Raw genomic sequence first — 17068 nt, 5'->3', positions numbered from 1 at the left:
CTTCTGACTACCCATGTGGTGAGGTCCTAGCAGTCCCCAGGTGATGACCAACTTGAAGCCTGCAGCACGGTAGCATGGTGGATGGAGTCCTTTCCCCCAGAACTCCTCATTGGTTGTCATACGGCATTCAGATGCTGTAATACAATGAACTCTACTTCCTGGAACGGTTACCATGCCACCATGACATCACAGAATGACCCGACAATTCCGTCTCCTGATGTATCAAGCTAAGCTACAAGAGGAAAATGGGGAAGAATTTGGGAAAACGACCTGCACATCTGAGGTCCAGGCAGCGTTTATTCTCTCCTCCTTTGTGACCTTCTTCAGTGGACTCATCATTTTATTCCTGTGCAGATTACTCTGGAGAATCATAAAAAAAGGGGGAAACTTCCAGGGAACCGGATTTGTCTTGGTCAGTTTCCTTATCTGTGACCCCTCTGTAGGAAGATTAGTGATAGGTTTGGCATGTGTTTGTGTTGAACAAACAATTTAGGCTTCCCTCAAATTTTCAGGCTAATCTTAGGGAGATAGGTCCCCAGGCCACCATTCCAAAGCTTGTAGGCACAGGGCCCAGTTTTCACTCACTCACCATGGGGGGAAACAATGTCTTTTGTTTCTGATGATGAATGTCAGTTCTGGAAACTGAGGTCACTATTCTGACAAAAAAAAATGTCCATGACTATAATGTTATAAGGTATAATGTCTATACCTCTACTTATAATCTTAAAAAGACAATTGTTTTAGGTACCACAGGGCACAGGAAGGCAAAAAGGAACAAGATATCAATGTCACCCTCACTTTAGTAAATCATCCACGCTTATGTGCTCACATGAGTTTGCTGTCTCTCATGTACGATGCCAACACAGTGCACCTACACCAGCCACAAACACATAGACAGTTTTTATACCCAAGTCAGCTTTGCAAGTGTTGGTGTTGTGGAATAACAGCTGGCAAATTATGATGATGAGAAAAAAGGACACCTTAATAAGGTGAGGCATTGCTTAAGAGTTTGAAATAAAGCTCTCAATGCTGCCTCATGACTGTTCTATGACTCAAAGGCAAAGTGTTTTACCGTGCCCTGTGTAGTTTTCTTTCCAGTTTGTCTCTCAAATTTTGTTTTGTTCTCCCAACAGTTTATAGTAATTTTCATATAATAGAATACATATTACCTGTGCTTCATAATTAATATAGAAAATTTGTTTAAAACATTTAACATGAAATAATATAATGTACAATTATGCAGTAAATTTTTAAGTTTATGGGTAATATGCAATTTAGGTTTCTATAAAATGTAACCAATGTTGAAATTTATAAATTTTATAGCTGAGTTCACTCTAGTAATAATTATTTCTACATTAAAGAATTTAAGCAGTGGCACAAAAATATGGGAAAGAATTCTGAGATACTGACTTAGGTGTAAATAGACATGGCGAATCTGCCTCCAGATATCTATTTTTTGAAAACTATGCAACAGAATTTGTAGAATTTTGAAATCTCCTGAGTCCTGTGTTTCTTCTTCTCCTTTACATTCATTTTTATGTAATTGTAAAAACATGAACGTATTTGTCAGTTCATATTTATTATATTTTTTATCTCCAACTTTGGGTATAATTCAGACCAGATATATCTTTTAATTTCAATTATTAAACAAGTGTTACAAAATGTTAAGAAGCTGGGTGTAAGTAGCCAGAATACTATAGGTTCTGCTTTTCAAATTTAAGGACAATGTTTGAGAAAGTTTGAGTCTCTTCTCAATAATTTGTTATATTTAAATAAGCCTAAGGAAAAGTTGGCCAAATGCAAAAATGTCACAAATCTTGTTACTCTGAAAAGATCTTTTAAAAATTATTTGGAGAGTTATAATTGTCCCATTCTCAATGATTTACTACCTCCATAAGTATGATTCAATTATATCTTGGAGCCAAATTTTTTCCACAGATGGTACCTCCAGTTTTAAGATGAAATTCAAATGAGTATTCCATATTAACGCCATATTAAGTATTTTTGATAAAATCTATTCTCAGACAACATCTCAGGAATGCACATGCTGAGTCACATGTATTTAAGGACAAAACCATTGATCAGGATGTCAACTCCATCAGACTCTTTTAATGAGGCTTCCCTACATACCATTCAGAAAATATAAGTATAAAAACTGAATGATCTTGAAACCCTGGTTCCAGGTAAAATGAGCTTTTCAGAAAATCCAAAGGACTTGGTCAGCTTGCGGCTGCCCTTATTATTCAGCATCCCTCTCTCTGACTGTTCTAGACTCTGTTAACAGATATGGACACTTGCTCTTGGGCAAATTATTTCATTCTTCTATAACCTGGTTTCTTTAGCAATGCAAAATTGACTTAATCATACCTACTCTACCACATCCTATTACGATAACGTTTCAAATACAATAAGTAGGGGTGTTCTGCAGATGTAAGGAAAGATGATGAATTGGGGAGAATATGATACCAGGTAAGAAAGCAAAGGCAACAAAACATTTTTGCAACTCTCCACCCTCCTTGTTGTTTAAAAACAAAATCAGATATTTGAGAAATCACTTAAATATCGCTGTACATCCTTTATAAATTTTTCTTTCATCCGTGTATTTTGTTGGAAATATGTAAAAACACTCATTCCCGGAGCAGAAAGCAGCTTGCTGCTCCCAGTTCTGAACATGACAGCCATGTCAGTTTGGAGGGTCTGGGCTCAGAATAGGCAAGAAAGGCATGCATAAAGACTGCAGAATTCAGAACGAACAAAGCTGTGCAGAAAATCAGAGACAAACCCAGTAAGATACCTTCTATGAGATACTGGATAAGCATCTTTGATGTTCCCTGGGTTGGGCAAGGTAGAGTGATCTCTGGCTCATACCATGATAAGAGCCTTCGTCAACAGAAATGAGGCAGATAGCATTCTCTGAGTTGCATCTCACCCTGTTGATTTCTTTGTTTATAGGATTTCCTCTCATCGGGTAGCTTTCACAGCAGTACTTTAAGAAGGCTTTATTTTTATGGAGTATTCCGTGATCGTATAGAAATGTTGCTTTCAGCACAGACCTTTGTGGGGCAAGTGCTGGTAAGTATGTTCTCAGTGTTAACTTGCTAATGGACTTAAGCCACAGATATGATTAAGGCTCAGTATGTGTAATTTTTTCACCCAACTAAGCATCTACTATTCCAGTGGTTTTATCTACCTCCCCACCCCCACCTCCCTGTGTCTGCCACTTTCTATCCATTCTTGTGCTTTACTTATCTTTGTACTGAATATAATACTGGGCATTAGGTTTTATAGTATTGCTAGATGTTTACAAGAAGGAAAGCTATAAATTAGGGCAAAGGTTGTATGGATTTTATTCTCTTTATTAGTAGTAGATGGATGAATATTTTTTCAAAATTGACATTTGGTGAACTAATCTAGCCTAAAATGTACACCTACTTTCCCCTTCTTTGATTCCAACAGACCTCTTTCTCTTTTCTTCATTACACAAACTAGCTGTTTTTGCCTCTCCATGGTTTCCACTGCTTTACTTCTTATTGTAATTTCAGTAACTTGAACATATTACAACTTAGTTTAGGCATTGTATCCTCAGGGAATCATACCTTATCCCCACATCAGTCTAAAAGCCCCTCCTCTAGTCTCTGTTAAATCCACTGGAACTGTTATTAAAATTATCTAGACACATGCCTTTCTCCCCTAGTGCACTGTGAACACCCTGAGAAAAGACTGTGTCATGAAAATATGTGTTTCCCATGGTCTGAGAATAGCAGATGCCCTATCAACAAACATTGCAGTGATCATGATTTCAATAGTACAGTTTGTTCTAAAGCAATAACAAGGAAATTCCTTCTATGATCTGGGATGTGCTGCCATCAGATGGTGATATAGTGGAAGTAGGTTCACATGATCTAAAGATCATACTTTGTTCTTTATAATTAGCAAAAACATGGCACTTTTCTAGTTGGTGTTGCTAATTCAGGTATAATCAACTGCTAAAGTTTGCTTGGAAGTATATAAGTAAAAGTGCTTTCATGAAAGCTGCATGAAATGGTGAATCATCCGGGAGTGTGCCTCCCTTTCTTCTGTCTTCTAAAGTTTCAGTTTCTTTTTCTGAAATCCCTGTGGGTATGACCTGTTGCGGAGGATTTTGCAATTCTCTTTGATTACATCAAGGATTTCTTGGTTACAATCTCTTCAACTGTTCAAGTCGTATTTGACTATGTGAGTATATATAATACTGGGAAGAACACATTAAAGGGCACTAGAGGGAAGCAGAAGAAATCTTATAACACCCACCATAGGAGCATTGCATATGGGGGCAGGTGAGAAAGAACTTATCATTGATTGTACACCAGTAGAAATTCCTGTAATGATGGGGAAAATGTCCTTTCAACCTGTAACATCTAATGATGATCTAGTTGGAACACCAGAAGACATGGAATAAATGTTAAATTAGAATAAATACTCTATCTCAAAAGGCATAATTGAGTTTATTAGAGGTTCCAAGTCAATGTTTAGGAAAGAATGAGAAGAGAATGAAATGGATTTTAGATTCTCTTCCTTCCTTCTATTTGTCTTTTCTCTGTTTTCATAGAAATTCCCTTACTTCTTTAAACAAATAGTCAACCACATGCTAAGTCGGTACTCTAGACATGATAAAATCTGTGAGCAAGAGACTTGAACTTAATTCTGGTGGTGGTAGAGGTGATAAATACATACCTAAATCAATAAATTCAGATGCTAACCCATAGTATTATGAATGATGAGTTTGCAAGTTGTGCTTGTTAAAGAGATAGATCACATTAGATAGAGTGATAAGAGAAGAAATCTTTGAAAAGGCAAAATTTGAGCTGAAACATGAAGAACTAGTAGGCTAATGCAATTGAAGAGTGGAGGGAACAGGGTTGCAGATAAAGGAAACAAACTTGTGGAAGTAAAGAGCTCAGGTGACCACAAGTACCAAAAGAAGTTTCATAGTCTTAGAGACCATGGAAGGTGGGAGACTGTGAGGTCTGAAAAGAGACTGGAGAATAGTTCAAGGGCTTGTGCTTCACAGGAAGGAGACAAAACTCTCAAAAGGAACCATTGTATACTAATGTAAGGGAAGCCATCTAGGATCTTATAGCATGAATGGGTTGACATGATCTGATCATGTTTTTAAATTAAAGAGGCATTAAAGGTTGAAAACAAAGAAATCATGGAAGGTATACTGGCAAATGACAATAGAAATTAGTAGAAAATTTTTGATATCATGTAAGTTAAATTCACAGCAAAAAAAAAGCATGCCAAGTAACATGTATTCACTTTCTAGAACTCACTCACATAACAAAGTACCACCAACAATGGCTTAAAACAACAACAATGTATTGTCTCATAGTTCTGCTGGCTAGAAGTCCCAGATCAAGGCATTGACAGTGTTGTTTGCCTGTGAAGCTCAAGGGAGAATGTTCCATGCTTTTCTCCATGCCTGTATTCTGTCTTCTGGAAATTTGCTGGAAATCTTAAGACTCTTTAGCATGAAAACACATTACCTTTCCCTCTGCCTTTATGTTCATATGGTGTTGTCCTGTGTGTGTATGTATGTGCATGTGTGTGTGTGTTTGTGTGTCTGTCTGTCTACTTACCTGTGTCCAAACTTTCCCCTTGTATGAGATCACAAGTCACGTTGGATTAGAACCCATGGTGTGACCCCATTTAACTTGAGTGCATCTGCAAAAACCCTAATTCCAAACAAAATCATATTCTGAGGTCCTGGAACTAGAACCTCAACCTATCTTTTTGGGGAGGAACATAGCTCAGCATGTAATCCTTGTAAAGACCAACATATGACATTATGAATATTATCATACCAAGAATATAACTTCAAAATAATTCACAAGTACAATTACAAAGATGAAAAGTGTAATATAAAAAAATCACATTGGTAGTATTAGATTTTAGTTCACTTATTTCATATTAGAACATACTAAATCAAATAATAATCATTATAAATATAAAGCTTAATTAATGACAGTTTATTGAAATGATTAATATCCATGCTCTGAAAAGAAAGATTACTTTAACAAATGTTTGTTTCATTTGTAGACTTTTGGCATATGTAACAATGACAATTATAAACCTTAAAAAGTAGAAGCAGGGACTGGGATTGTGGCTCAGTGGCAGAGTTCTTGCCTTGCACATGTGAGGCACTGGGTTCAATCCTCAGCACCACATAAAAATAAATACATAAAATAAAGGTATTGGGTTCATCTATCACTAAATAACATATTTTTTAAAAAAGTATAAGCAGACAATATCACTGTACACCATGCAATTAAATATATCCAAAGAAAAGTAAGATATCAAAGACCTAACAGTTAAGCCTGTTTAAATGACTTTTGAAAAATTACAGAGTTTTTAGAGAGTAAAGGCAAGGAAACTATTAGATATCCCTTGCCCCTGTAGTATAAATTGGAAGTTGTTCTGAGTTAAATTCATAACATGTAAAAGTTATTTTGCTAAATATAAAATAATTAAAAGAAATGAATTAAGCATTAAACTAAAAAAATTAATGAAAACAGATTAAACTCAAGAAGAATAAATTAAAAATATAGAAATTAATAAGCTATAAACAGCTGACATTACAAGTGAACAAAATTTAGAAAATCATTAGTATAATCAGGGAAAAAAATACAAATACTTGATTAAGACATTAAAGTGAGAAAATAAATACAAATAACAAGGAAATTAAAAGACACACACAGACACACACACACACACATGCAATTAAGTTTAAAAACTGGATGATTCCCCATAACAATGTAAATTCTCAAAACTGTCCATAAAGAAAAGAAACTTAGACCAAATATTTTTTTAAAAAGTAAAGTTGTCAAAGACCTCTAATTATCACCATTATGCACCTCTCCTCTCCCTCCTGTGGGAAACTGATGGCTTCAAGGTATAGCCCAACAAATTTTCTGAGTGGATATCTCTAATACTAATTAAACAATTCCTGAACAAAGAAATGAAAATAAAGTGCCCAGTTTTCTTTTTCAATGAAGAAGGCACAGTGTTTCTATCAAAACCACCCAAAATAGCAAATAAAAAAATCTACAGACAAATCCCCTTAATACTTTAAGAGAGGACACATGGGTTACTACCCAAGGAAGAAGAACATAAGGAAGGAGGCGGAGGGGAAGTGGTGGTGAAAGAAGAAAGGAAAAATTGAACAAGAAGGAGACATCCGACAAATGAAAAGAAAATAAAATGAAAATTCTCTTCCAAACAGATGTCTTCTTGAGACCTTTTAGAAGACAACAGGACAAGACATCAATTAGCTGTATAGGATCTATGGGCTTGAAGTTATGGTGCATCACAAAGCATATTTTTATAACCATGACTTGTGGAAGAAATTTTCTTCTGAATTTAATTCTATATATGGCCCTGTTCTCCTATTCTTAGACAATTATTATCTTCCTTTTTTTTTTTTGGTTGTCATTAATTGTGTATATGACTATGCTTCTCTTTCATTTTTGGGTAGAAAATTTAGAATCGAAATTATGTCATTATGTCTTATTTTTGGCAAGTATATCCATTTTTAGCGTAATTCTCGCATCAGTTAGTGCCTCTATGCTGTTTTTCTGTCTCCTCTGAATCCTATTTTTTCAGGTAATCTGGGATTCTGTGTCTTTGTATTCTGCCTTAAATCCTTTATGCAGATGCATAATCTTTTCTGTGAATGTGTAATCCTCTCAGTAGATGAATAGGCCTGAGCAGCAGCCACAACTCCAGTTGTTAACCCTAACACACAGGATAACTAGCACCAATGGAGCAGCACAACTCATTCAGAAATGAGAATAGTTCAAAAATGATGCTGGAAAGTGGGTCAAATAAAGATTTATTTTGCCATTTTTTACTGATTTTCCTTCTACAGAGAAAAACAAACAAGCAAACAAACAAACATGAAACATGGAAAAAGATCAGTCTCTTACTAGGTTCTTCACGGCCACTGTGTGTTTTAAAATAAAATAAGCCTGTCCACCAACTTGAGACGAGTTGTCTCTTTACCTATATTTTTTGTAGATTTCTATTCATTATTCTATAGTCTGAATAGATACTACCAAGCATCAAGGATTTATTTTGGTGAATGGCATAATATTGTACTCTAGTTTAGACATCTTTGTCATATATGTAAAGAAAAGACTGATAGGAAATGTTCCACCATGCTTACACTAACTTGGTGAAGTAAAATTTTTATGAACTGATTTTGTGGATAGCTGCACTGTTGTATTTATATGCATATAATACCATATTCAACAAGTACAAAGCATACATTATAAGAGCTTCCTCATCCCAAACCAAGAAGCAACCACTGCTTTGAATTTCTTCACATCTGAAAATGCTCAGTAACATTTTCTTTAGGGGTGTAGTCCACTTAAGACAACTCAACTCCTCCCTTAAGTTATATTTATAAAACTATAAACGTCCAAGTAATAAAATATTCTACTCCTTGAGGCAAACCTTGTAGAGAGTAAGTCTAGTTGTGCCAGTGAAGGTTAAATCAGATCTGAATTCAGGCTAGTTCATGGATACTGTATCTTTAAACAAGGATACATATTTCCCCGAGGAAGGGGAAGGAAGACAGGTAATCAGCAGATGTAGGTGGGTGTGGGCAGGTGCAGGTATTCTCCAACTTTCTTAGTTGTTATTTCCTAAAATCCATCTATATGAATAACCCTCATGCCAGTTCTTTTTTCCCAAACCCTTTTAATAGTGCATTTTATAAAAGAGAGCTATCGACATTACCTCCTTTTGATAAGTGGAAATTATGACATTGGGATGAAAATGTTATCGATAGAATTTCATGAAGAAGTTAGTTAATATATGAGGATGAGTTAACATAAATATAATATTTATATGAATTCATAAGTGTGAAAATATACAACTAGTGTATATAGGTAATAATTATTATTGATATTTACATCATCAAGCTATTTCATTGTTGACATCTATAAATATAAAAAGACTAATATTGATGCTGAACCCTGTCTCATTCTAGAAATAAGTAATATTCCTCTGTGCATATATTAATTTTTAAAAATCCATCTTGTGGTTGGATCTTCTATAAAATTTTATCAGTTTTTAATAACACCTTTATTGCTTTGATCAACTCTCTTAATAACAATTGTAACAAAAAATCAATCCAGAAGAAATTTATGAAATAATATTTAAACACAGATATCAGGAAATTTTGATTTTCTTTTATTTTCTTAGGCTGCATAGAGATTTCAAACATGTGCCTGCATTTCTGCATTGGATTATTATTTGTTGGAGATGTTAAACAGTAATTATGAAATCAACATGATATTGTATATTATAACCACAATGATCATAAATTTGGAATTTCTTTGGTTCTCCTGATGCAATTATTAATGGAATCTCATTTTCAACAACCTACAGTTTTGCACAATAAATTATACAGCTATATTAGTATTAAATAAAGTTTTGATTTTTAACTCCACAGGACATTTTCCAAGGAAAAGGAAACAATAAACATAAAGTGTCTTTGAAGGGCTCCTCAACTACGCAGTAGATTATACTCCACCTTTAGTTAGAAAGATACAGGACAGCACTACACACATTTAGTGACCAGCCCCACCATCCTAGTGTAGTCTCCTCCCTGGGAGACAACCATTCCAGATGACCAAATTTTCCCAGATTCTTGAGTTTTGTTTGATTTATTAGAATATTTCCTCAGAGTATTTCTTTGACTGTAGACTTTGACCAAAAAAAAAAAAAAAAAATAAGTTGCTACTTTTATTAGTGCCTGGTTCATCTTTAAAGTTGTGTTAATTTAATTTTGATTTCTTCTTTGATTCATGATCAGTTTAGAGGAACATTGTAGTATGTCTTCATTTTCCACAAGAGGGGCTTTTATTGGAAGTAGGGTGGTTATTCTTTCTACTTTGGTAGAAATTTATGGTCCAGAGATGACATTACTTGTATGATTTCCACTTTGTGGAATTTATAAGAAATTCTTTTTTTAAATTTTTTATTTATATGTTACAGCAGAATGCATTATAATTCTAATTACACTTATAGAGCACAATTTTTCATATCTCTGGTTGTATACACAGTATATTCACACCAATTAATATCTTGTACTTTGAATAATAATTATCAGCACATTCCACCATCAGTAATAACCCCATGCCCCCTCCCCTCCCTTCCAACCCCTCTGCCCTATCTAGAGTTTGTCTATTCCTCCCATGCTCCCGTTCTCTATCTCACTATGAATCAGCCTCCTTATATCAAAGAAAACATTTGACATTTGGTTTTTTGGGGATTGTCTAACTTCACTTAACATTATCTTCTCTAACTCTATCCATTTACCTGCAAATGCCATGATTTTATTCTCTTTTATTGCTGAGTAAAATTCCATTGTGTACATATGCCACATTTTGTTATCCATTCATCTATTGAAGGGTATCTAGGTTGGTTCTAGAGTTTAGCTATGGTGAATTGTGCTGCTATAAACATTGATATGGCTGTGTCCCTGTAGTATGCTGTTTTTAAGTCCCTTGGGTATAGACCGAGGAGAGGGAGAGCTGGGTCGATTTATGGGATCATTCCCAATTATTCAAGAAATCTCCAGAATGCTTTCCATATTGGCTGCACCAATTTGCAGTTCCACCAGCAGTGTATGAGTGTACCTTTTTCCCCACATCCTTGCCAACACTTGTTGTTATTTGTCTTCATAATAGCTGCAATTCTGACTGGAGTAAGATGGTATCTTAGAGTAGTTTTGATTTGCATTTCTCTAATTGCTAATGATGATGAACACTTTTTCATGTATTTGTTAATTGATTGTACATCATCTTCTGAGAAGTGTCTCTTCAGGTCCATGGCCCATTTATTGATTGGGTTATTTGTTTTTTGGTGTTTAGCTTTTTGAGTTCTTTATATGCCCTAATTATTAGTGCTCTATCTGATGTGTGAGGGGTAAAGATTTGCTCCCAACATGTAGGCTCTCTATTCACCTCACAGATCTTTTTAGTTTGAGTCCATCCTATGTATTGATTCTTGATTTTAATTCTTGTGCCAAAGGAGTCTTATTAAGGAAGTTTGGGCCTAATCCCACATGATGGAGAATAGGGCCTACTTTTTCTTCTGTTAGATGCAGGGTCTCTGGTTGTATTCCTAAGTACTTGATTGATTTTGAGTTGAGTTTTGTGCATGATGAAAGCTAGGGGTTTAATTTCATTTTGTTTCATATAGATTTCCAGTTTTCCCAGCAACATTTGTTGAAGAGGCTATCTTTTCTCCAATGCATGTTTTTGGCAACTTTGTCTAATATAAGATAATTGTAATTTTGTCAGTTAGTCTATGTGTCCTCTATTCTGTACCATTGGTCTACCAAGGTGCCAATACCATGCTGTTTTTTTTTTTTTACTATTGCTCTGTAGTATAGTTTAAAGTCTGGTATAGTGATGCCACCTGCTTCACTCTTTCTGCTAAGGATTGTTTTAGCTATTCTGGGTCTCTTATTTTTCCAGATGAATTTCATAATTGCTTTATCTATTTCTATAAAGAATGTCATTGGGATTGTGATTGGAATTGCATTAAATCTGTATAGTGCTTTTGGTAGTATGGTCATTTTGATAATATTAATTCTTCCTATCCAAGAGCAAGGTAGATCTTTCCATCTTCTAATGTCTTCTTTGATTTCTTTCTTTATTGTTCTGTAACTTTCATTATATAGATCTTTCACTTCTTTTGTTAAGTTGATTCCCAAGAATTTTTTTAGGCTATTAAGAATTGGGTAGTTTTCCTCATTTCCCTTTCTGAGGATTTGTCACTGATATACAGAAATGCCTTTGATTTGTGAGTATTGATTTTATATCTTGCAACTTTGGTGAATTCATTTACTAGTTCTAGGAGTTTTCTTATGGAACTTTTAGGGTCTTCCAGGTATAGAATCATATCCTTAGCAAATAGTGACAATTTGAGTTCTTCTTTTCCTATGTGTGTTCCTTTAATTTCTTTCATCTGTTTAATTGCTCTGGCCAGTGTTTTAAGAACTATATTAAATAGAAGTGATGAAAGAGGGCATCCATGTCTTGTTCCAGTTTTTAGAGGGAATGCCTTCAATTTTTCTCCATTTAGAATGATGTTGGCCTAGGGCTTAGCATAGATAGCCTTTATGATGTTGAAATAAGTTTATGTTATCACAAGTTTTTCTAGTGTTTTAAACATAATGGGGTGCTGTATTTTGTCAAATGCTTTTTCTGGGTCTATTAAGATGATCATTGTGTATATATGCCACATTTTTTAATCCATTCATCTACGGAAGGGCATCTAGGTTGGTTCCACAGTTTAGCTATTGTTAATTTTGCTGCTATAAACATTGATGTGGCTGTGTCCCTGTAGTATGCTGTTTATGCTGTTTTTAAGTCCTTTGGGTATAGTCCGAGGAGAGGGATAGCTGGGTCAAATGGTGGTTCCATTCCAAGTTTTCCAAGGAATCTCCATACTGCTTTCCATATTGTCTGCACCAATTTGCATTCCCAACAGCAATGTATGGGTGTCCCTTTTCTCCCACATCCTTGCCAACACTTATTATTGTTTGTCTTTATAATAGCTGCCATTCTGACTGAAGTGATATGGTGTCTTAGAGTAGTTTTGATATGCATTTCTCTAATTGCTAGAGATGATGAACATTTTCTCATATATTTGTTGATTGATTGAATAACCTCTTCTGAGAAGTGTCTGTTCATGTCCTTGGCCCATTTATTAATTAGTTTATTTGTTTTTTTTTTGGTGGCATATATACACAATGGAATATTACTCAGCAATAAAAGAGAATAAAATCATGGTATTTGCAGGTAAATGGATGCAATTGGAGAAGATAATTTTAAGTGAAGTTACCCAATCCAAAAAAAAAAAAAATGGCGAATGTTTTATCTGATATCAGGTGACTGACTCATAGTGGGGTAGGGAGCCGGGAGCATAGGAGGAATAGACAAACTCTAGATAGGGCAGAGGGGTGCAAGGGGAAGGGAGAGAACAGGGGCTTAGCAATGATGATGGAATGTGATGGACATCACTATCCAAAGTACATGTGTGAAGACATGAATTGGTGTGAACATACTTTATATACAAACAGAGATATGAAAAATTGTGGTCCATATGTGTAATAAGAATTGTGATGCATTCTGCTGTCAGGTATTTAAAAAAATAAAAGCAATTAAAGAAAGAGAAGATTATATGATTCTTATTGTTAAGTCCATTGATGTGATGAATTACATTTATTGATTTCATATGCTGAAACAACCTTGCATCCCTGGGATGAATCCCACTTGATTGTGGTGCATGATCTTTTTGATATGTTTTTGTATTTGATTTGCCAGAATTTCATTGAGATTTTTGCATCTATGTTCATTAGAGTTATTGGTCTGAAGTTTTCTTTTTTTGATGTGTCTTTGCCTGGTTTTGAAATCAGAGTGATATTGGCCTCATAGAATGAGTTTGGAAGTGCCGCCTCTTTTTCTATTTCCTGAAATAAATTGGAGAGTGTTGGTATTAGTTCTTCTTTAAAGGTCTTGTAGAACTCGGCTCTGTATCCATCCAGTCCTGAGCTTTTCTTGGTTGATAGACTTTTGATGGTGTCTACTATTTCGTCACTTGAAATTGATCTGTTTAAATTCTGTATATTATCCTGATTAAATTTGGGAAAATTATATGACTCTAGAAATTTTTCAATGCCTTTGATATTTTCTATTTTATTGGAGTATAGGTTTTTAAAACAATTTCTAATTATCTTCTGTATTACTGTAGTGCCTGTTGTGATATTTCCTTTTTCATCACATATGTTAGTGATTTGAGTTTTCTCTCTCCTTCTCTTCATTAGCATGGCTAAGAGTCTGTCAATGTTATTTATTTTTTCAAAGAACCAACTTTTTGTTCTGTCAGTTTTTTAAATTGTTTCTTTTGTTTCAATTTCATTGATTTCAACTCTGATTTGGATTATTTCCTGTCTTCTGCTGATTTTGGTGTTGATTTGTTTTTATTTTTCTAGGGCTTTGAGATGTAGTGTTAAGTCATTTATTTGTTGACTTTTTCTTCTTTTAAGGAATGAACTCCATAAAATGAACTTTCCTCTTAGAACTACTATCATAGTGTCCCAGAGATTTTGAAATGTTGTATCTATGTTCTCATTCACCTCAAAAAACTTTTTAATCTCCTCCTTGATGTCTTCTCTAACCCATTGTTCATTCAGTAGTATATTATTTAGTCCCCAGGTATTGGAGTGGATTTTATTTCTTATTTCATAATTGATTTCTAATTTCATTCCATTGTGATCTGATAGAATGCAGGGTAGTATCTCTCCTTTTTTATATTTGCTAAGAGTTGCTTTGTAGCATAGTATGTGTTCTATTTTAGAGAAGGATCCATGAGCTGCTGAGAAGAAAATATATTATCTCATTGAAGGTTGGAATATTCTATATATGTCAGTTAAGTCTAAGTTATTGATTGTATTATTGAGTTCTATAGTTTATTTGTTCAGCTTTTGTGTGGGAGATCTATCTAGTGATGAAAAATGTGTATTAAATTCACCCAAAATTATGTGTTGTGGTCTATTTGACTCTTAAACTTGAGGAACTTGAGAAGAGTTTATTTGATGAACATAGCCACTCCATTGTTTGGGGTGTATATATTTATCATTGTTAAGTCTTATTGGTGTATGGTTCCCTTGAGCAGTATGGAGTGTCTTTCTTTGTCCTTTTTGATTGACTTTACTTTGAAGTCTACTTTATTTGGTATGAGGATGGAAACCCCTGCTTGTTTCCACAGTCCAATTGAGTGGTATGATTTTTCCCAACTCTTCATCTTCAGTCTGTGAATGTCTTTATATCTATGAGATGTTTCTCTTGGAGGAAGAATATTATTGGGTCTTTTCTTTTCTTTTTTTATCCATCTGCTAGTCTATGTCTTGATTGGTGAGTTTAGGCCATTCAGGGTTATTATTGAGACATGATTTGTATTCCCAGGCATTTTTATTTATTTTTGGTATTTAATGTGATTTGGTTTCTCCTCTGAATAGATTTTCCTTTAGTGTAATTCTTCCCTCTTCTGATTTTCATCGTTTTTTTTCATTTCCTCTTCGTGGAATATTTTGCTGAGGATGTTCTGTAGTGTAGGCTTTCTAGTTGTAAATTTTTTTAACTTTTGTTTATCATGGAATGTTTTTATTTCATCATCAAATCTAAAGCTTGGTTTTGCTGGATATAAGATTCTTGGTTGGCATCCATTTCTTTCAGGGCTTGGTACATGTTGTTCCATGATCTCCTGGCTTTGAGGGTCTGGGTTGAATAATCTGCTGAGATACGAATTGGTCTCCCCCTATATGTGAACTGATTCCTCTCTCTTGCAGCTTTTAAGATTCTATCCTTATTCTGTATGCTAGGCATTTTCATTGTAATGTGCCTTGGTGTAGATCTGTTGTAATTTTGTACATTTGTTGTCCTGTAAGCCTCTTGTATTTGGTTTTTCAATTCATTCTTCATGCTTTGGAAATTTTAGGATATTATCTCATTGAAGAGATTGTGCATTCCTTTGGTTTGAAACTTTGTGCCTCTATCCCAATAACTCTTAGATTTGGTCTTTTGATGCTGTCCCATAATTCTTGGATGTTCTGTTCATTTTTTCTAACTTTCTTCACTGTGTGATCAACTTTATTTTCCAGATTGTATACTTTGTGTTCATTATCTAATGTTCTTTCTTCCAAGTGATCTAGTCTGTTGGTTATACTTTCTATTGAATTTTTTTTTGATTTATTGTATCCTTCATTTCAAGGATTTCTGACTGATTTTTTTTTTCAGGGTCTCTATCTCTCTCTTGAAGTAATCTTTTGCTACCTGTATTTGGTCTCTGATCTCATTGTTGGAGTGATCAATTTTTGCCTGTATTTGCTCATTTAGGTCATTCTTTAATTCACAGATCATTTAACCTTCTAAACTCCTTCTCTGACATTTCATCAACTTCGCTGTTCATAGGTTCTGTTATTATAGTGCACTGGGTTGTTTGGGGCACTTTCCTCCCTTGTTTTTTCATGCTATGAGTCTTCCTTTCTTGCAGTGTGAATCTGAGAAATTGCAGTTTCTACCCTATATTCTTATAGTACCTGTACAGATTGTCTGTACCTCACCTTGATGTTGGGCTTCCAGACCTGCTGGTGTCCCTCAATGGATGCTACTGCATCCAGGGTCTGGGACCTGCATAAATTGGAGTGGGATGATCTGGGCCACTGGGCTTGACCTCCTGCGGTAGTACACTGGTCAGAAGGGGCGGTCCTGCACCAGAGGCTAGGCTCTGGTAAGTATCTGCCCTACCAGGAAAGGGGTGGACCAGGTGTGCTGTGCACATGGGCCCTTCGGTAGCCAGTGTGGGTGGATCTGCTCTGCTTTTTATTGATAGACCTTTTACCAATAGGAAATATTCATTTTTATTGAATTTAATGTCTTTTTCTGGAATATTTTAGTATGTAACACTGACTTTCCTGCTTTCATTTTATGCAAACTTGTTTGGGATTTCTTTGCTCGACTGTCTTTTAATCTTACTTTTATTCTCTTTTAAGTGTGTCTCTTATAAATGTCATGTAGTTGGATTTTTTTCTTGTATTGATTTAAGAATACATTCATTTCTTAATTTACCAGGGGAATTTTATCATTCTCCTTTATAGTGATCTGTTTTATTGGTCTTTAGAAGTTTAAAAATTTAGTTTGCTACCCCAAAGAATATCTAAATATCAGTGGTTTTAATAAACAAATAGGAGATCTATTAGTAAAGAAAGAGAATGGACATGTGATACACAACTGGACACCTGTTGTAGTTTTAATTTCTCAGCCTACTGAAGAGGCAGAATTTATGCTGGTTATGAATTATAAGAAATGGGCTCAAATATTAGCTCCTCCACTTTCTAGTTTGTAATCTTGGGCAAGTTGATTTTTCTAAATTGGATTTATTCATATAGTACAAATATAAAAAGAGATTATAATAACCTCATTATATTGTAGAGACAATTACATAATAATAC

The 17068-nt window shown here is 34.7% G+C and overlaps 1 protein-coding gene across 1 annotated transcript in view; it reads left to right on the top strand.

Annotated features, from left to right (window-relative positions):
• Window positions 1-217: 217 nt before the first annotated feature.
• Window positions 218-17068, top strand: part of Kcnu1 (potassium calcium-activated channel subfamily U member 1) — a 176779-nt gene continuing 159928 nt past the window's right edge. Inside the window, exons 1-2 of the mRNA XM_046463883.2 lie at window positions 218-412; window positions 2953-3072. Coding sequence (XP_046319839.2) covers window positions 218-412; window positions 2953-3072 — 315 coding nt within the window. The remainder of the gene's footprint in view (window positions 413-2952; window positions 3073-17068) is intronic.

This window comes from Marmota monax, unplaced genomic scaffold, assembly GCF_021218885.2.
Source record: "Marmota monax isolate L192 unplaced genomic scaffold, Marmota_monax_Labrador192_F-V1.1 WCK01_AAM20220418_F8-fsc00224, whole genome shotgun sequence".
Taxonomy (NCBI): domain Eukaryota; kingdom Metazoa; phylum Chordata; class Mammalia; order Rodentia; family Sciuridae; genus Marmota; species Marmota monax.
The sequence above is the reverse complement of the archived record's forward strand: the minus strand, read 5'-3'. Positions and strand labels throughout refer to the sequence as shown.